Here is a 21117-nt window from a genome sequence, read left to right on the forward strand (position 1 = left end):
GTGCTCGTCCTCCTTGAACACATTCTGCAGCTGGCACCCAGGGCAAACCCTGAACAGCTTTCCGGGCGTCGAGCTTCCTTTCTCCTGGGCCATGTTCGGGTAGGCCGCAGAAACTTCTGGAATCCTCCACGAAGCGTAACTCGACGAAATCTTCACCCTTGAGGGGCGTAGAAAAATCCAACACGGATCCCCGTTAATTGGATGTAGAGACGGTGGAGCTTGAGGCTCTATTTGACCGAAAAATGAGAATTTCTCTTTGAAAAAGCGCGAAAATGCAGCAAAAGCTCGAGAGCTAAACACGAGGACTCCCAACACTTGAGCGTGCGGTAAAAATCTGAAGATGGCTGCCAGAGGTGGGGCTTATGGAGAGGGCAGACATTGGCTGGGGGCAGTATGACCCAGAGACCAGTGATTGGTTACTACTGAGAAAGACAGATCAGAAATTAAACTGATACTGATTTTTTCTTTACCGAGGATTCCCGGCCTGACGACGGGGAATATTCATGAGCATGTGAATCCATGCCAGACCCCATGCTGGAGAAGGAAGGGTGTTAGTTGAGATTTTCATATCAACCCCAGAACCTTTTGCTTTGACTATAACTATTTTACGTTGTCCCTAGATGAAGGGGAATCTTTTCCCCCCCTTGCACCTAGTCTTTTACTCTTTGTATGGGTGACCTTTTCATGTCTCTCCATAGTGTATGGTTGAAGTTAGTTTCCTACAATTTTTTGGCTTAGGCTGGGTTGCCCCTATGAGCACCCATGTTAATTTCGCTTTCATGTACTTCGGTGAACTACAGTTCCCAAGTAGTAATGAGGCATTTTCATCCCCCTTTACATTTTACATAGTGAGCAGCAGACCCCACCTTATGTGGAGTGTTGGGGGGATACAATGTATCCCCTTTTCTTACATACCTGGTAACATTTTGTTACAACTGAATTTAACATAAATGGCTGGTGGCAGTGGTTTTAACTTTATGACTTAGTCTTTATTACTCGCAGGCTGTTAATTCAGACTATTTAAGGCACAGAATGAACACAAGTTTTCTAAAATGGTGGGTTCCTCCTTTCGCCATTTCCTGTGTGCTTGCTGTGTCTGAGGTCTTCATTCTAGGTGGGAACGATCTCAGTTTGGCCTTTGGTGGGAATCCTGTGGATTCCCTGTCCAGGTTCCAGAGTGTCTGGAAAGGCAGGAAGCGAGGGAGGAGTCCAAACCTCCACATCCCGTCGTCTTTCACCTTGCCTGAAAGGAATACATTCCCAGTGGAGGGATGGCTGTCCTGATTGGAAAGCCAGACAGCCAACCAGACCGCCCCCTGCTGTAAAATACTCCAAACATGGAAGCTGCTGACAAGTCGACCACTGGAACTGAAACCGAAGAAGATGATGAAGAAACAATGGCTGTAGCGATTTCCAGTGAGCGGAGAGGCTGCTATGTAACCAGTGCCTGCTGTTAACCTTTGCTCAAATCGAGCAAGTGGGATCCCGAAACAGATGACCCCGACCCAGAGCCTGGTGAGATCCACTAGACTCTGTGAGAAACCAGAGGGTGTTATCACCGTTTAGTCCCCAGGGATGTCTTGCCCAGGTGGCCAGGGCACAGCCATCGCCTTTGGAATCACCTCCTGAGGGTTGAATCAATGCAGAAAGATCACCTGGGTGAGTGGTCCTCAGGGAGTGGGGGTGGGGGAACACCCAATGGTGAGACACGGTATTCCCCCCTTTTTAACATCCCAAGCCCATCCTATTTTTTGAATACTCCGAGTTCCCAACTCTCCTCTCCCCTCTTTTTTACACAAACACTGCGATGAGGAAGAGAGGGACAGAGGATGAAGAGTACTGAGAAACCACACACTAAGACAAAAAGGACAGACTCTCCCATATTGACAACAGGCAATCCTGTTAACGAGGACAAGCAAAGTCAGGCAGGACCAACCCTGACCACACACCTGCAGCACATTAACCTCTCAGAGGTGTTTAAAAGGAGCCTGCAGGGGAGGAGAAGGCATTTGCTCTTGGGAAGAGAGAAGGGAGGCTGCAAGGCGGAGTCCAGCAGAGGATCCCTACCCAAAACACAAGCACTCAAGGGGCAAGGCTTGACACAAGAAGGAGCAGCTCAGCAGGGGCTGACAAGGACCAAACAGAGAAGTACGTAAGGCTGAGGGGCTGTTCAGCTGCAAAGGAAAGCAAAAAAAAAATCCAGGCAGGAGTATCATGCTTATGAGAGGCTAGAAGGGTTTGTGACGTGAAGCGCCAAGGAGATGGAAAAAGCATCCTTTTTTTGTCAGGAAATGGGCCATTCTACTCTTGGGTATACAAGAGTGTTGGAGAGGCTGATGCTGAAGGCCTTGCCTGCAAACCAGCTGGACGAAGTGGAAAGCCTGAACGCTACCAGTGAGCGAGTGAATGAAACAAGAGTCCGGTTGGCGAAGGGCACCAAAGATAAACAGGCAAGAGCAATGCCTTATGGGACTTGTAGTCCAGTTGGGATACAAAGTAGCAGAGTGGTCTGGTGAAAGGTAGTAGCCCACTCGAAAGTCTCAGTGAAAGGTACATTGTTTGAAGCGATAAAACGAATGAACAGCGAAAGTGAAGTAAGGATTGACTCCTAGAGAAGGGGAGAGTGAAAGTTAAACCGTGAACCTTGAAGTCGTAGTGTTCCTGCAGTGGTCTGTAAAGCCACGCACATTTGAAAGTTTTTGACATCCAAAAGTGGTCCGAGCCCGACAGAAGGAGACCCAAAGAATAATAAGCTTGGGGAAGGGAGCCCCCTTGCAAGTTTATGTTGAACTTTGTTGTGAGAGGTCTGAGACCAACAGAGGGGGATCTATGTGAACTTTTTTTTTTAAGCACTATTTGGAAGTCAGGAAAAGAGACTTTAACGTGGAAGTCCAGGTGAGCCTCAACCCACGCTGTGGAACTGTTTATTGTGTTGAAAGCCGAACCAGAGAGTGTCATCCTGCCTACATGGACAGTCTTACTCCGTGAGGTCTAACGTGGGGAGGAGAGCTGGTTCAACCACATTTATTCTTTTGAACACTGATTTTTCCTTTGCATACATTTCTCCTTTATACACTTTTTATACAAGAGATAGGGGCAGGCATTAGGTTTTTGTAAGCATAGGCCATTTTTATTTCACTAACTTCACTGCGACTGCTTTGTTTATCGTTTCATGGTAGAGACTACTCCCATCTTAGTTATGGGGCAAAGTAGGAATTTTTCCAGCCCCAGCTATTTCAATAAAGGTTTTACAAATAGTATCCATTGTGTCAGCGTCATACTTGTGATTCCATGCCTCCCCTACGCATCCTGCTGGACCTCCAGAAATGTGAATCGAGTCTGAAAAGTCCCCTCACCTGAGTGCTGGACCTTGCAAGTGACGAGAATCCGGCGATATTCAGTCTTCTTCTGGCTCCAGAAAATTGCGCCAAAACCAAGAGCCGCATCCAGCCGTGAAGAAACTCTTGACTGAAGCCTTCCCCATTGATACCTGCTGCAGAAGCCCTTCTAGTGTCCTGCCTTCAGTCTTCATGACAAGGAATTCAGCAACCAAGTTTTTGGCTGCAGATCCTGAGGTCTCCACCGCTGCAACCTCTTCTGTGCTGAGTAAACCATGAGAAGAACCTCTTGCCTAGACCCTTCCCTATGATCCCTGCTGCAAAGGTCCTTCCAGTGCGCTGCCTTCAATCTTCATGATAAAGGAATTCAATTACCAGGTTTTTGGCTGCAGATCCTGATGTCTTCCCGCTGCAACTCTTCTTCTGTGCTAAGGTACTGTGTTGGCTGGGGTATTTACTTACCTTTAGCCTGTGTGATTTCTGTAAAGCTCTGGGGTGTTCTAGTGATTGGGAGTCCTCTCATCCAGTTCACCCAGGCCCACTGCTGGAATCCTCCTAAGGTGTCTTCCCAGAAGCCCCTGGACCCTAACTAACTTTAAAGTGAACTACTTACTTGTTGAACAGTCTTCCACAGGACCTCTGACTTTTGTCTGCAACAGAACCCTAACTCACCCTGCCTACAGCTGGCTCCTAGACCACTAGGGTGCCTCTTTTGCCCCTGAGTGAACTCATGCAATAGACTAGGGAAAGACTGGATAAGTAAAGGATCCTGTCTTGAAAAGTATAACGAGTGTTTAAAAAGTACTTACTTGTGAAAGAGTTGGTTGGTTACTGTCACTCAGAGTGGACAGTTATAAAAGTTCTTACTTACCTTGAACCTGTGTTGTGCCATTCTGAAAAGTATATATAAAGTTAATTGACTCACCTGTGAATTGGTTATGCCTCTGCCACCAGCCATTCATGTAAAACTTGCAATCGTAACAAAATGTTACCAGGTAAGTAAGAAAGAGGATACATTGTTTCCCCCCAGCACTCCACATAAGGTGGGGTGAGCTGGCTCACTATATAAAATGTAAAGCGGGATGAATCCTTCTGTACTACTTGGGGACTGTAGTTCACCCAAGAACATGAAAGAGAAATTAACAGGGGAGCCCAAAGGGGCAACCCAGCCTAAGGAAAAAAGTTGTAGGAAACTATAACTTCAACCATATACTATGGAGAGACATAAAAAGGTCACCCATAAAAAGAGTAAAAGACTAGGTCAGAGAGGGAAAAGATGCTCCTTCACCTAGCAACAAGGTAAAATAGTTACCTAGTCAAAGCAAAAGGTTCTGGGGTTGACACAGGCCAGGAAGATGTATCATTGATATGAAAATATTATCTAACAGGGTGGACCCATGGATGGGTAGTTACTGGGGAGGGTAATCTACTGTTTGTATGTTTAATGGTCACCTGTATATTATGTGTTTTCCCCTTCCTTCTGTGCTCTTATTTATTCATTCCGGGAGGGAGTTAACTACTTTCACATGCTTGATAGAGGGTGGAAGGCTGGAGGTGGAGAATGGGTGACATAAAACATGGCTTGTGGAAACGACAGATCTGGGGATAAGCCTTAAAATAGGCACTATCAACTTGAGGGTTTAAACTACCACTTCAAGAGATGACTGATAAAGATGGAGGGGAGTTCAAGTCAATGAAACTTGACATTCACTGTTAGCAGGAGATTCAATTAGTGCAGGGGACAGAACCAATAATTAGGGGTGGAGGTGTCCCCAAGGTTTATTTTCAGGTTTGATGAAGAAAAGAGGAGTGGCCATGGTGCAGGTTTCAGGTGTGTGACACGGAATGTGACCGTGCAGGACGATTTCTGTTTTTGAAGGGCGTTTAACAAGGTGCTAGACTAATGGCAGTTTCAGTGTACTGGCCAAACACTGGCTAAGCAATATTCTGGGTTGGTAGTGGGACAATGTATGCAACAGTTTGTGGAAGGGGTATTGCTGTTGTGGGAATTTGAAATATGGTTCTAAACTGCTCACAGAGAGGTTGCAGACGAAAGGGGATCCTGTGGAGGTAGAAAGGGAAGTGGTAGTGTGGGGGTGGAGGTGACAATCAGATTCAAGCAAATTAACAAGACCCTAGGGTTAGAGGACATTTGGGAGGCAGAGGGGTTGTCTTCCGCTTCAGGGGTTCATCCCAATCTCCCTTTTACTCTTCATTCGGCAGAACACAACTCTTTCAGAAATAGATCTGGTGCTAGTGGATACAAACACTCTTAAATGTGTTCAGAAGGCTGACACAAATTCCATCCCCTGGTCAGACCACACTCAGTTACGGCAGTGGTGGGAGTACAGGAGAGGGGGATGAACAGGGAGTGATGGTACTGCAATGATTACCTTCTAAGGGACAAGGAGGTGGGGCAAACCTTACTTAAAAAAATTAAGCAGTATTACGAGTTTAACGATACAGGAGAGGTCAGCACGGTCACACTATGGGATGGCTTTAAGGTGACCATGAGGGGTGAACTAATTGGGATAGGCTCTCAAAAGAAATGTGAACGTATGCGAAAAGAGGCATCTCTGAGATGTAGAATTAAAGCACTGCTCCCTAAAAAGAGGGAGGGGTGGGGGTTGAAGCACCAGCATGAGCTTGTCAAGTTTGAAGGACCTTAAGACATGTAAGGCCGAACTCCAGGCCCTGCTGGCGCATAAAACTGATTGGGCGCTACAACGCCTCAAGCAGAAATACTATACGAAAGGGGAGACTGCAAATAAGCTGTTGGCTTGGCGCCTACGGAAAAGACACAGACAGTCTTGAACAGTGAATTTAACGCAGTTGGGAGATTGTGGAGTCAAAAGAAGTAGCAGAAGAATTTACAAAGTATTATGCCCTCTTGAATACTTCGGAATGGGAGGGGGGACGTGGAGAGGATAAGGGAGCTTCTTAAAGGGTTGGAGAGCCCGACAATAACCCCAAAGGAGCCGCGCTGTTGGACTCCCCTATCACAGCAGAGGAGGTTATTGCGACCATAACGGAAGGAAAAGTGGTAAATCCCAGCAGAGGCATTTTGAGCCATCCCACGTCGTGCTGCGGCCTTGCAGGGTTGCAATACAGCAATTACCTGGGACCTCCAGCCAGTGTGCAGTGCATGGTCTTCCGAATTCTGAATCTTGCTGAAACCTTGTGGTCATCCTACTGGACCTCCAGAGACATGAATCGAGTCCGAAAAGTCCCCTCATCCAGAGTGCTGGACCTTACAAATTACAAGAATCTGACCAGCGATATTTAGTCTTCTTCTGGCTCCTGAAAAGGGTGCCAAAACGAGCCACATCGAGCTGTGAACTTTTGCCTGGAGCCCTCCCTGTTGATCCTGGATTCAAAATTCCTTTCATGGTCCTGTCTTCAGTCTTCACGACAAGGAATTCAGCAACCAGGTTTTTGGCTGCAGATCCTGAAGTCCTCCAGCTACAAACTCTTCTTCTGTGCTTTAGTGCTGTGTTAGCTTGGGTATTACTTACCTTACGTATCTCGTGATTCCTGTGTAGCTTTGGGGTGTTTCCTGTGATTGGGAGTCCTCTCGTCCAGTTCACCAAGGCAACTGCTGGAATCCTCCTAGAGTGCCTTGTCAGAAGTCCCTGGACCCTCAACTAACTCTAAAGTGAAATACTTACTTGTTTGACCAGTCTTCGTTAGGAACTCTGACTTTTGCTACTTCTGTGCCTTCCTGTACTGTCTGTTGGGTCTAGTGCCCCCCCTTCTGCCAATGAGAACACAAGCTCCAAGAATAAGGGAAAGACTAAGGATTGGGCCAGTTGCCTAGAAAAGAGAACAAGAGTTTAAAAGTGCACTTACTTGTAAATGAGTTAGTTGGTTTAGAGGGTTCTGTATTGCCTGTATTTTTGGTACGCATTTGTTATTTTTGATTATATAACTGTATTCGATGTGGTGCTTGTTAGGGGAGCTTTCCTAAAGTCTACATGAGGTAAGACTTCATAAAACAATGCCAATGGTATACAGGTTCCCAACTTAGCATCAGATATACTACTCTTGGAACCTTGGTAAATTGGCAAAGCAGTCAGGCTTATCATAAGAGGAAGATATGATCGGTAGGTTAGTACACTGAAACCAGTTAGTACAGTAGTCCAAAGAAACACTTACACCAATTTATTTATATTAAAATATATATTTATCATTTACACAAGAAATCTCTTAAAATACTTCGATTATTAAACCAACATACATAGGATTACTGATAAATGCTTGATTCTCTGCCGTGCAGCAGCGATGGACCCAGATTCCAGATTACTTGGTCTGGTGTCGAAAGGCAGGTTACTGAACGTCTCTGCAGCAGTCTCGAGAGAGGACCTCTGGCATGGATTTCTTCAACTTCTCTGCTCAGTCTGTGGTTTTGGCACCTTTTATCCACCACCAACAAAGGACACGATTAACCCGGCCAATCTTCTTCGATTCCAGGAGTGCTGCACTCTGGTGAGGGGTACTTGGATGAGTCGGATTGTGTCTCTGGAGGTTCACCTGGAGCTCAGAAAAGACTTGGGACAAATTTGGCTTTGGCAAGATGTTGCACTACAAATGGGTTGGAGGTCCCCTGGAATTGATGGTCTGCAGCTCTGGAAAGACAGTACCCAAGAAGATGACTCAGATTGTAGTTCGTCTCATGGCTAGTTGGTCCCACCAGCCAAAGGGAAGGAGTCGTCCTCTTTGGAGATCCTCGGTTGCACAGAAAACGGGGACAGGACATCAGTGGTAGCTTCACAGTGTTGCAAAGGGTCTGCACGCATATCTGATCTTCTTCAGTTATTTCAGGTTCCAGTGGTCGGCTTGCCTTTCACCTCAGGAACCACAACTTTTATTCAGTTTCAGAACAACTCCTCTGCAATCTCGCTCCGTAGTTTACAGAAAGAAGCGGGTGGCGGTCCAATCAGGGCAGCCAAACCCCCAGTGGGCACTGGTTCCACTCAGCCAGAGAAAGGGCAGGGGAGTGATAAACTCCTCCCGCACTTCCTGCGTGCCCAGACACACTTGATGGAGCCTAGGCGGGGACACCCAACGGTCCCGGCCAAAGGCAAAACACACACACAGCCCTCCTCCCATCCCAGAATGGTAGAAAAAGGGCTAACAAAGGACAACCACGCTAGACATGGCAAAAAAAGAAAGCAGCCACCAAGTTAAAACATAGGTGACCCTATTGTGCACAACCAGGACTGGTAATACAGTCTGCAGTAAAAATAGCACAAAAGTTGGTAGAACACGTCCTCTCCCACCAGAAGGTTGTCTATGTAACTAAAGTCAACGGAGCAGAAAGAAGGTGGATACTAGGCGTCCCCTTAGCAGTCCACATAAGGTGGTGTGTGCTAATCTCTCATAGTATAAAGCTTTGGGAGGGATACAAAGTATCGCTCTATCCTTAAGAACTGTAGTTACTCGAGGATAAAGAAAGAATCGTAAAGAAAAACGCAAAGGGTTGCCAGCAACACTGCTCATAAGGAGCTGCGTGCTTCAAAAGTTAAACAGAGATGCCTTAAATGAGATATGGAGTAAAGAAGACTCCATAGAAAAAGTAAAACTCAGAGAAGAGAGTTCCAAAAGTCGGAGCAAATAAGAATGAATGAGTGGAAAAAGACTCATTCAGGTTAGAAAGAAAAAGGTCAAGTCCAGCAAAAACTGCTGGGGGTCTCACTAGGAGAGGGGACGAAGCATAACAATGATACATCTCCCTAACAGTGCTTTGGGTTTCAAAATATTTCAATAAAAACATTGCAAAAAAGTATTTTCACAGCTTACATAGGGCATTAAAAGTACCAGAATTTGTGAATCTGAGAATGTGGTTTCCAATACATGAGCGTCAAATAAGCATGGCACGTACATCAACAAAGTCAAGAGTAACGGAGAGGAAAAGCAGAAGGTGGGACAAAGGTACCATAAGTGCTGAGGCAATTTTCACATCATTCTAGTAAAAGATACATAAAGCCATTTCCTGTGCTGTCGCTAATTTGCAGGGTTCATGTACTTTGTGATTCGGTAAGGGTGCAGGACATAACACATCCAGTAGTCAGCACTTCAAAACAACAAACACACAACATTCCTGCAAGTATTTTCACCTTCCCCGCCGTGGCTCTGAAGCCTCTGCTGGCACAGTGACTTGAAGGCGTCCTCCTCGTGCTGGATGACTTTGTGCAGGATTATCCAGGGCAGCACTGCAGACACCGAAGATACAGAAGGTTCTTTGGTTGCTGCTGCAGCTGCTGCTCCACCACCAGCTCCACCACCACCACCACCACCACCACCTCCTGCTGCTGCTGCTGCTGCAGTGGTGGCTGCTCCTGCTCCACCTGCTCCTGCTGCTCCTCCAGCTGGTTCCTCCTGGATTGCCATGCTGCAGTCTATGAGCTTGGAAAGGAAATACAGATCATGGAAAGGGCATATGGGAAACCCCCAATACCAAATAAGATAAAACACATAACACATGTGGACAAGTGAAAAGGAAAGTGGGTGAGATGAAAAAAGGGGCAAGATGGGGACTGCGATCTTGAGGTTGGGAATAGATCGCAGCACAGGATAGATTAGTATTTATTAATATAAAAAAGGAACAATGCTCTTTTTGATCACAAAAGAACATACAATAGATAAGAAATCAGATTTCATAGGCAGCAGTGAGCTTCCTACAATGGGGTGAGTTTGAGGGACATTTTTACAAGGTTGTGGAGGGGATTCAATGGAACAGTCACCGGGGACAATACATAAGTGGACATACATAAATTAAGGACAACAAACATTGGCCATTTTTAAGTACAAGTAGGCGGTACGCCAGCTGTGCTCCAGATGCAACATGGGTGATGTGCTAGAGTGGAGGAAGAGGAAGTGAGGGACATAGGCAGATTAGAGGCAAGGGAAATTCTTTAGCTAGCTGGTGGATGAGAGGTAGGTTAAGAGGGTAACTCAGAGGCGAGGAGGTAGGCCTTTAGTATGGTTTTGAACAAATCTGTGTTGACTGTTTCCCAAATGTTTGGCGGAAGGAGAATTCCACAACAATGGAGCAAAAAGAGAGAAAGAGCAGAAGCAAGAGGAAGCACAGGAAGGGCTATGGGCAAAGGGTAGTCGAGGAGGCAGAGCAGAGATTACGAGAAAACTGTGATGAATCCCACAGAGTCATTACTGATCCCCAGCCTAAAGTCTCCTCCCATGTGGCCATGGGAAGGCAGCTGTTGCCTGATCCTGTCCCTAGGTGTGGCATTCTGAGGGTGGATCACAAGGGAGGAGATGACTGTCCAGGAAGAGTGGTGACTCAGTATAATTCTCTTTATTGTGAAGAAGATCCTTTAATTCCAGAATATTTTATGGCTTGCTGCTAGTATTCAAAGCCATCTGATTTTAAAACTCAGAAGCCCTACGATTAAATATAACCCTATTCTGTCTTCATGTATACACTGCGAACCTAGAACATGTGAAACATCTGATGTTTATGGCGATTGTAATTTTATAGCAACTGTTCTACCATGTGTTTTAAAATCAATTGAAACTTCTTTGGACTTAAGTCCCAGAAATCCTCAAGTACTGCAAGGAGGAAGAGGCGCAAGGAATTATTGTGGAGGAATTGGGACCATATGAATACTATGCAGTCTAGTTATCATGAATCTAATCAACTCTCAAAGGATCTTTACATTTCCAAATCACCTGCATTATGTGGAACAGGTGGAACGCAGAAGGAGAAAGAAGAACAAGTTACTTACCCGTGGTAACGTTCTTTCGACTGGATGTTGCTCCCACGTATTCCTCATCTTTGATATATCCAAGTCTGCTTGCAGCTTGCTTCGGAAATTCTTTCCTAGGGTTGAGCCTTGTGCAGCTTTGAGTCTTGGTCTCCGACGGCCTCCGTAGCATCCCTCATGATGTTGACGCTGGTATATGAAGCACACACGCCAACCGCTAGCTCACTTCTAGTGTTTTCCTCCTTCAGTTTGCCTGCTTTGTCAGAGGAGGAGTCAATCTTGACTTGCTAGAAAAGAAGGTGTAAGACATGGAAATTCTAGGCAAGAAAGAGGGGATGGATGGGAGGGCGATGAGAAATACGTGGGAGGAACATCCAGTCGAAAGAACACTACCACGGGTAAGTAACTTGTTCTCCGAATGAATTGTGTCCTCCCATCTATTCTTCATCTTTGATAGACTCCCAAAGCAGTTTGTTTTAGGAGGTGGGTGCTGAGAATTTACTAAATTGTTTATATTATGCAGCACAGCTTCCTCTCCTGATAAAGTATCTACACATTAAAATGTACTGAAAGTATGAAGGGACGACCAGGTTGCCGCTCTGCAAACGTCATGCAGTGGCACACCTCTTTTCAGAGCTGAGGAAGCAGCCACCTCTCTAGTGGAATGCACCCTCAAACCTTCAGGCAAACCTTTGCCTGCCAACAAGTAGCATTCTGTTATGTACATTACACTCTATCTAGATATTTTTTGTTTTGTGACCACCAAACCAAATCTTTGACCAGCATAACCGATGAGGAGCTGGTCATTTTGGCGAACACTTATCGTTTTTGTAATATAGTAGCTTAGAACCCTTTTAGGGTCCTGACGATGTAATCTCTCCTCTTTTGACAGATGAGGAGGTGGATAAAAAGTATGTTGTGCAAGGTGAAATTCTGACAACTTTCAGAAGGAAAGATGATGGAATCCCTAGAACAACCTTGTCCTTGGAAAAGGATGTGAAAGGTGGTTTGGAAGACAAGGATTGTAGCTCACTTACCCTACGGGCAGAGGCGACAGCTACTAAAAAGCCTGTTTTCATGGCGAGCACTCTTAAAGGACACGAATGCAAGGGCTCAAATGGAGCTCACATAAGACATCTTAGTACTAGATTCAAATCCCATGATGGCACGATGAAGGCGGAAACAAATTTGGTAGGCCCTTAAGAAATTGTACCACAATCGGCACCTTGAAGTACGATCCCTCATTCGGAGAACTCTTAAAGATTGATAGTGCCGCTAAGTAGCCCTTGACCGTGGCCACTTGCAACCCAGAATGGGTTAGGTGGAGAAAGAAAGATAGAACATGGGGAGGTTTACACATGAAAGGATCAAGTTTCTTTTCCCTGCACCAGCGGCAAAACGTATTCCAACAGCAGCGGTACATGGATTTAGTAGCTGGCCTCCTTGCTGAAAGCAACACCTCCTTTACATCTTCCGTAAGGTCCCAATCCTTATATCTCATCCTTTCAGACACCAGGCGTGAAGATAGAGAGTCCTGATCTCCGAGTGAAGAATGTGACCTCCCTCTTGCAAGAGTAGGTTCTCTCTTTGGGGAACACAAATTGGAGGGCAGATGGCCATTTGCCGAAGGTACCACTTTCTCCTGGCCCAATCTGGGGCAATGAGTTTCATGGTTTTTCCGAACTTCCTCAACCTCCTGATCGCATGTGGTATGACGGGGACTGTTGGAAATGTGTACAGCAGTGGAAACTCCCAGTCCCCTACGACCGCATCTCCTAGAGCTCCTCTTTGCAGAAATTCCCTGGAGCAGAACAGCTTGCACTTCTGCAGACACTGGTCGCAAACAGATCCACTTGAGGATTTTCCCAAAGGGCGAAGATCTCTAGAAAGGACTTCCTGAGCCAGCTACCACTCGTGGGAGATTGTGGGAGATCGTGCAGAGCGTCTGCCGCCATGTTATGATATATGATATGGCATTTATAACGCACCTAAACACAAGTGTTTCAAGGCGCGGCAAGGGAAGGGAAACAGAGGGCAGACAGTGATCCTACTAGGCCAGGTGACATTGAGATCGTGCAAGCGAAGGGGGGAGGGGAAAGACGAGGGGGCAGTGCAGTAGAAAGGATAACAGTAAAATAAATAAAGACAATAAATAAAAGTGTAGCCAGCTGGTGGCAGTGCAAGGGTAAGAGCAGACATCATGGGTCAAGTGCTAGTAGGGGCTGGTGGGATATAGAAACAGTCCCCAAAAGCAAGGGTTGCCAGGGGGCAGTGCAGGTGTGCAACTGGCGGGGAGGGGACCGGGATCAGAGGGTAGCCAGGTAACCAGTGCAGTTTCAGATTCAGCCAGGAGATCAGCAGGGGAGAGGAGGAGAGAAAGCAGAAGGAAAGAGGAAGGTTTTGAGGTGCTTCCGGAACCGGAGATGGTTCTCCACAAGTTTCAGAGAGGCAGGGAGGCTGTTCCAGAGGGAGGCCCCAGCAGAAGAAAGATCTACCACCAATAAACTGCTTGGAGAAGCGACTGACCTAAGGGAGTTGGAGGCAGATGAGCTAAAAGCTTGAGAGGGAAGATATTTACGAAGAGAGAGTTGAAGGTATTGAGGTCCCAGGCCCCCAGAAGGCCTTGTAGACAATGCAGAGGGCTTTGAACTTAATGCTCACCGCCACTGGGAGCCAGTGAAGAGATTTCAGTTCTGGAGGGATACGATACCTGGGCTTGAGGCCAAGGACAAGTCTCGCAGTCCTGTTTTGCAGTTGCAGAGGGCGGAGAGTAGATGCAGGCAGATTTAGAAAGAGGCTGTTGCAGTAGTTCAGCCTAGAGAGAACCAGAGCTCTGGAGACAGTGAACTTCTGGGGGAAGGCGAGGAAAGGAAGAATACCTCTGAGGAGGTGCAGCTGGTAGTGTGACTTCTTTCGATGTCAGATGCGAGGAGAGAAGGAAAGTGTGGAGTGGAAGATGACCCTGAGGTTTTTAGTCTCACAGGTGTGAGCAGGAAGAGGGCCAAGAGAGGCCAGCCAGAGAGTGACAGTGAAGGAGGGAGCAGGTGTGCCGATGAGGAGAATCTCGGTTTTACTGGCATTAAGGCAGAGATCATTGGCGGCACACCACTCCTGGATGGCGGACAGACAGTCAGAGATGAGAGAAGGAGAAGAGGTGGCAGAAGGGAGCCTGAAAATGAGTTTAGTGTCATCCGCATAGGCAGAAAGGGAGACCAAGTAAGATGAGGAGATAGGTGGTGTTGGAATCAAGATGTTCCGGAGAGCAGTTTCCTTGCTTCTGGCAGCTCTGAAGCCAAACTGATGCTCATGGAGACAACCAACAGATTCAGTGTGAAGATTAAGCTGGGAGATGGCCAGCTTTCCACTGGTTTGCCCAGGAGTGATGGAGATTGGATGATAGTTAGCTTAAAGAAGAGTGTGCCAAAGGGAGTGCTTCAGGGGGGAGGGGAAGACTTCAGTGGTGAAGGAGTGGTTGCAGAAATCAGCCAGAGCAGGAGCCAGGGTGTCAATGTGGTCCTTAATAGTCTTGGAGGAACAGGGTGAACCTGTTTCGATGAGACTTTCATAGATCAGACTTGTCTAGAAACTTTGTCATAGGAGAACAGGGGAAAGGCAGAGAGGAGGGAGAAGAGGTGGCCGAAGAAGGTCCAGAGGAAGAGCAGGGAGCAGAGGGAGGAGGGGGAGAGGAAGAGCGAGAGGACAGGAGGTCCTGAGATTAAGAGATGAAATGAGAAGCCAGGGACGTGCAGAGGGCCTGGGAGGGGACAGGAGAGGTATAGACTGCAGCAGGATTGTCCAGCTCCTTTTAGATTTTAAAGAGTTTGGCCGAGTTGTTGGATGATGCAGAGACGTGGGCTTTGATGTGGGCTCTCTTCTTGGTGTGGACATAGAGCCGTTATTGCCTTTGGAGCAGGCAGCAGACCAGTTTGTCAGAGGATGTACCGGAAGCCCGCCATTTCCTCTCGGCCACCCTGCACTTGCGTTTAAGGGTGAGGAGGTCCAAGTTATACCAAACAGATCCTCATGACAGGGGCAAGAACATCGAGAGTGTCAGATCTAGCAGAGTGGAACATGGAAAGGGCTGTGTCAGGATGTGAGTCAGTCAGAGGAGAAGTAGGGGGTGAGAAGGTGGCAGCGAAAGCCTCAACTAACACACACTTCATGGGTCGGATAACCCGAGAAGGTAGGTGGCAGTGCTGGAGTTGGCTTGGCCTGAGGGGTAGAGAGGGAGAGATGGGAGGAAAGGACAAAGTGATCACTCCAGGTGAGAGGAGTGGTGAGAGGGATCGAAAGGGGAAGGTCTGAAGAGATCAGAACGTCCAGAGTATGCCCTGCTGAGTGAGTCAGGCCAGAGGGGAGGAGGGAGAGAGGGAGAGAGGGAGAGAGGGAGAACATCCATGGTGAGTCGGGCCAGAGGGAGGGGGAGAGAGGGGAGAGAGGGGAGAGGAGAAGGGGGGAGAAGGGGGGGGAAGGGGGGGAGAAGGGGGGGAGAAGGGGGGGGAGAGAGAGGAGGAGAGAAGGGGAGAGAGGGGGAGAGAGGAGAAAAGAGGGGGCGGGAGAGTCATAGAGGTCACAAAAGAGTCCAGTGGAAGGACAGGAAGCATCCAGATGGATGTTGAAGTCTCCAAGAAAGAGGAGTCAAGTGGTTGAGACCAGGAGGGAAGAGGAGAGGTCCACCCACTCAGAGAGAAAGGAGGAGATCTGACCAGGTGGCCGATAGATGGTAGCCACAGTGAGGGAATGGCCAGGAGAGAGAGAGAGAGAGAGAGAGCCTGCAGACGAGGCATTCGAAAGAGGAGTAGGCCTGCGTAGGAATGACAGAGGCAGGAATCCACTCACGGAAGATCAGGGCTACACCCCCTCCGAACGGTTGGATCTGGGTGCGGAGAGGATTTTGTAGCCATCAGGGAGGAGAGTGTCTGTAACGCTCACCTGGTATCCACGGGGACGTCACTCAGCCTGTTCTGACCTCTTACGACCTCAAACCCTTCCCTGGAGTCTACTCGACTGGAGACTGGGCCTGAAACACAGGATTGGTAGAGTTTAACTCCCTATTGTCTATGTGCTTGAACCCCTTCTTCCCCGGGGACCAACCCTTCCCTTTGATCCATAGCTCACCTTGTTTTCTTGGAAAGTGTGCTCTCCGTCCTGCTTTCAGCGCAGGGGCGTGTTGATTGATGCAAGCTCGTTGCTGCCTAGTTACTTCACTGGCAAGAGTCCGACAGGTAAGTATAATGAGTCTTTTGAACAGTTCTCTAACTTCGTTCGTTTCCTTCCTTATATGATGGCCGGCGTCTGGGGATGGCGACGTGCTGCTGAGATGAGTAGCGCTGAAGGTGAGTGAGAGCGCGATGCGACTCTTTCGTATTTGTTTTGGAATTAGTTTTTTTTCTGTGTCTTTTAGGTGCCGCAACGTTTTCAGTGTGGATGCTGGTTATGAAGAAGAAATGCGGTGAGCAAGCGCGTTATGCGGCGCCCCTAGATGTTTCCACGCTAATCTGGAGTGTCTTTTCCCTCTTGCAGATGGATGAGAAGTTCCGGAGACAGAGTTCCCCCAGAGCTGCTGGGATTCAGGTAAGCGTTTGAAGCTCGTACAGTCTTTAAAAATAAGCGAAGATTTGCTGAATGCTTACTAATGCCTTTTTTTCTGTTCTTTTCCCTTTTTCCTTAGGAAGCAGCGTGCCGGGTTGGGAATGACACCGCCGACGATGCCCGCAGAACAGAAGAAGCGATGAATGATGGGCAGAAGCGCCGCAAGGTAAGGCTGTTCCTAACAGTGTTCTTGTTCTTGCAGGAGCTAAGCGAAGAAGAAAGATGCAGGCCCTACTGCAGACTGATCCGAACACGGTGAGTGTCAAGCTGCAGGTGCAGAAAACACAAAGCATGTTTCACAGCCTGGGCTTAGTCTCTGGGTATCCCAGGTGTCTCTGGGCTGAACCACACCCAAAAGACTAGACTGCACATGCAGTTCTGGGAACCGAAATATGTGGGGACATCCATCGTGTCCCCATCAAAGCACTACAAGTTCAATCCCCAATGTTATCCTATGGGAGTGAGTGAGTCTGGTGCCACAAGCGCCAAGTCTGACTCCAAGAGGGTCTTTGGAGGGATGGAGAGGCCCTTGAGGGCCATGTAGGTGATCGTGGTCTGGCTCCAGCCTGACATCTTGGAGGGCTGGGGACAAGAGGGGCAGGAATCATGACAGTGTCAAAGTTCATGACAGAGCTGGCCGTGAACCATGTCTCGGTGAGACCGAGAAGAACATCGACATCAAGTTTCTCCAGGAGGCGGCAGATATCGGAGGAGTGTTTGACAGCTGAGTGAGGGTTTAGGGTGGCAATATGGAGAAGGTTGCTGTCCTTGAAAGACTTCCGGAGAGGGGTAACAAATCAGAGGTACGCCCTGCGGAGGAGTAGAAGCAGCCTGAGGCAGGGCAAAAGAGCAAGGAGACGAGGGCAAGGTAGCCAAGGAGGAGACAGCAGGGGGAGGCAATGAAGCCGTGGAGGTAAGAGAGGGGACAGCAGGAGAAGAAAGGAAATTGATGAGGCGCGGGAAGCGTCTATCAAAGAGGAAAAGGTTAGCTTGATGGCCTTGGACCAAGACGGTACCATTCAAGTAAACATTAATGATGACCTTAGAGGAGTGGAATGAGGTCAGGAGGGCTTCCCACCGGGTGCCACCATTAATGGGAGAGGAAGAGAATGGAGAGAGCACAGAGACCATGGGGCTCATTACGGGTCAGGCGGTCCGGAAATAACAGTGGCGGTAAACCCGCCACTACTGTTAATTCCAGACCGCCCGATCTCGAGTCCTGCAGGCGGGAGGTGGCGTTCCCACCAGGTCTGACCTGGTGGGTTTAACACCGCCCGCCTGCAGGCGAACGTGGAAACACCAGCACCATCACGAGATCCCGGGGGGTCCGGGAACCAGGAAACAACAGAGCTCAGCGAAGGCAAACTACGGAGCATACGTCTAGCCACAGCAATCAGTAGCGTTGAGAACCGCGGGGCCGCAGGGGCGTGGCTTCTTTATAGAGCGTGCTACGTCGTACGTGAAAGCTGGTAGGCAGCGTTCTGTGTTTAATGGCCATGTTGGAAGTACAGCAGAGTGTAAGCCCCGATGTGTCAAGGACCAGGAGGTCCAAAAGGGGCGTGTCCGACGGTTCATGACATCCAGAGGACAAGCTCTGATCAACCAGTCATCCAGGTAGGGGTAGATGTGAATCCCTTCCCTCCGTAGACTTGCTGCCACCACTGCCATAAGCTTGGTGAAGTACTTTCTGTGCTTTTGATGTATGGGCACATGAAAGTAAGCATCCTGAAGGTCCAATGACACCAACCAATCCTGGAGTTCGAAAGGCATGAAGGATCTGCAAAAGAGTTACCATCTTGAATTTGTCCTTCCTGAGGAACTTGTTCAAGCATCTCAAGTCCAAGATGGGTTGCACTCCTCCGTCCTTCTTGGGAAGTACGAAGCAGGGAGGGTACCATCCCTGGTTTCTCCCGTCTGCACGTACCAACTCTATTGCACCTTTCTCCAACATGAGACTCTCCTGTTGACGGAACGGATCTGGAACCAGAGAAGACCTGGCTTTTGGGGTGCAATCTGGAGGTTTCTTTAGGAATGGGAGACAGTAACCGTCTGCTGCAGGTTGTAGCACCCATGCGTCCGAAGTTAACCTTTGCCAAATACGGAGATGATGTGACAGTCTGCCTCCTAACGCAGCTGAGGGTAACTCTGCGGCTGATGCGCAGGGAGTTCTACCTCCTCTTCCTCTGATCCCTTTGCGAGAACTGTCCTCTTCCTCTAGAGATTGAGGAGTAGAAAAAAGAAAAGGACGTCCTCTCCATCCTTGATCTGACGGTTGAGGTTGTCTGATTGCCGCCCCTAATGATTTAAGCTGCAGCTCTAGAAGCCTGCAGCTTCTCCAGACTATTGTCAGCCTTTTCACCAAATAGAAAAATTCCATCAAAAGGCTGTTAGGCAGAAACCTGTGCAGTTCCCTCTGGGACCACTGCAAAAGATTTAGGACTACAGGTGTTTGGCAGTAAATCCACTTGGTAGCAGTCTTTACCACACAGATTCACTTGGTAGCTGTGGCTGAGCAGTCAGACTTCTCTCAAGAAGAGTTAGGCAGTATACAGAGTATTCACAATAGGTCAAAAGAACATAGTAGAACAAGTAAACACTGACCAGAGATTGGTGTAAAAGAGATATAATTATTTATTTAAAACCACATCTAGAAAAACACACAGGCACTGATAGTAAGCAATTAAAAAACATGGTCACTAAAAGATATACACTCCCTTAGAAAAATATTAGACAAGTCTTAAGTAAAGCCCCACTTATTTTCAGACAGCGGTGAGCGCTTAACGCAGATGGCACTCTAATAATTCGTTTACAAAGGGAGAGAAAGGGAGAGAATAATATGAAACAGATCCCAACACTTTCGCAAGATCAAAGCAAAAGAGGAAGGCAAATAAAACCGTGAAGTTAGAGTTCAGTAGGCCGGATCCACTTTAAGAGGATCAGAACGAAATGTGTCCAAGGTCACACGGTTGAAGTGCACAAGAGTCTTGCAAAGGTTCAAAAAGAGTTGGACCAAAAGAAAGGGACCAGTTAGAGGGTTAAGGCGGCCAGCCCAGTCCAGAAGGTTAATGGGTTATTATTACCTTGTAGCAATCTTTAGAAAGGGATGCCTGGCGGACACGGTACCTTAAAGTGGTGAGAATACCCCAGCGGGGGCAGTTGTTCCTGGCAGCGTTGGCAAGTCGGTGCTTCGTCCGGGGGAAGAGAGGATCTTGTCGGGGAGGAAGACAGGAGTCTGTTGGACTGCCAGGGAAGAAACCAGCCGCAGAGTTCAGGTCCTTTTATTCGCGATCCAGTGGTAAGTGGCTATCCGGTTGCCTGGGTGCTTGGCAAGGGCAATTCGACCATAAGACGTCCTGGGATGCGAGGAAAAGAAGGTAAACTGGTTGTGCCCACCAGTCAGGGGAAGAAGCCTCTCCAGTAGGGAGATCTTCTCTGTCGTCGGGAAGTGGCGAGTCGGTTCCGCAGGGCTCCACCGGTGGTGTCGTCGTGGTAGGTCGGATCAGCTTCTCCCTCGTCGGATTCTCAGGTCCTGTGGCGACTTCTGAAGTTCCAGTCCCCAAAGCCCTGCTTTTATGCAGCACACCCCCATTCACTCAGCCTAGCTGTCAATCACCACTTGGGCCAATCACACAAGAGTGCGACTTGAGTTACCAAGGTAACTCAGTCCAGGGGGCCTAAACCCCCTCCCACACCCCCTGTGGTACCCAGACAGAGTGGCACCACTTTTGGAGGATTCTGTGGAGAAGCCCGCCAAAAAGTGGAACAAAGGACTCGACTTGGGTTGGAGTCACAGAAGAAAACACAAACGCCATTTTAGAATCGAGTCCTGGCAAAAAATTCCAACCGGAGAATTAATATTAAATAAATAAACCGGCGGTATGTTCGAGGCTATGAGAATTAAATAATTAAAGTTGGTAGCCTCGAACAATGGGAAAATCCTATAGGGATATATTCGCGGTCGAATATAAAAAGTAGTATCCACTGCCACCAGCCTAAACTCGATCAGGGGGACGGAGACATGCCCCCTCGACTAACAGACCCCGGGGCAATCGAATTGCCCCGACCAGTACGTCCACAATATGATGTTTTGTACCGGTTTCTGTTAATAATTTGGGACTAGTAAAGCCAATGGTGACTTTACATGCCCTGGGAGACAGTAGTCAGTCCCAGGGTATGGAGTCTATGGTGGGATGTCACTATGACACCCCTGTGTTACTGCACGGAGGGTGCTGTGTAACACACATAGTAAAAACACAAGAGACCCTATGGAGTAAAGGACCCCATAGCCCATAAAACACAGTAACAGTCAAAGGAACACCATAAATCATGTCCAAGAGTGGGAGAAAAAGAGTCTCACTCTTGGCAGGAGAAAAAAACAAACTCCAGAAATCCAGCAAAGCTGCTGGGGGACTCACTAGGTTAGGAAATTCAGCCTAAAGAGAGAATTCTCCCTAACAAAGGCA

The 21117-nt window shown here is 48.0% G+C and overlaps 1 protein-coding gene across 6 annotated transcripts in view; it reads right to left on the reverse strand.

Moving 5' to 3' along the window:
- CABIN1 (calcineurin binding protein 1) overlaps window positions 1-21117 on the reverse strand; it is a 1968820-nt gene that overhangs the window by 1399153 nt on the left and 548550 nt on the right. For all 6 annotated transcript variants that reach the window (XM_069619890.1, XM_069619888.1, XM_069619891.1 and 3 more), the window contains exon 18: window positions 9455-9743. In XM_069619890.1, the coding sequence (XP_069475991.1) occupies window positions 9455-9743 (289 nt within the window). The remainder of the gene's footprint in view (window positions 1-9454; window positions 9744-21117) is intronic.

Source organism: Ambystoma mexicanum, chromosome 10 (genome assembly GCF_040938575.1).
Source record: "Ambystoma mexicanum isolate Mex_15411 chromosome 10, UKY_AmexF1_1, whole genome shotgun sequence".
NCBI lineage: Eukaryota > Metazoa > Chordata > Amphibia > Caudata > Ambystomatidae > Ambystoma > Ambystoma mexicanum.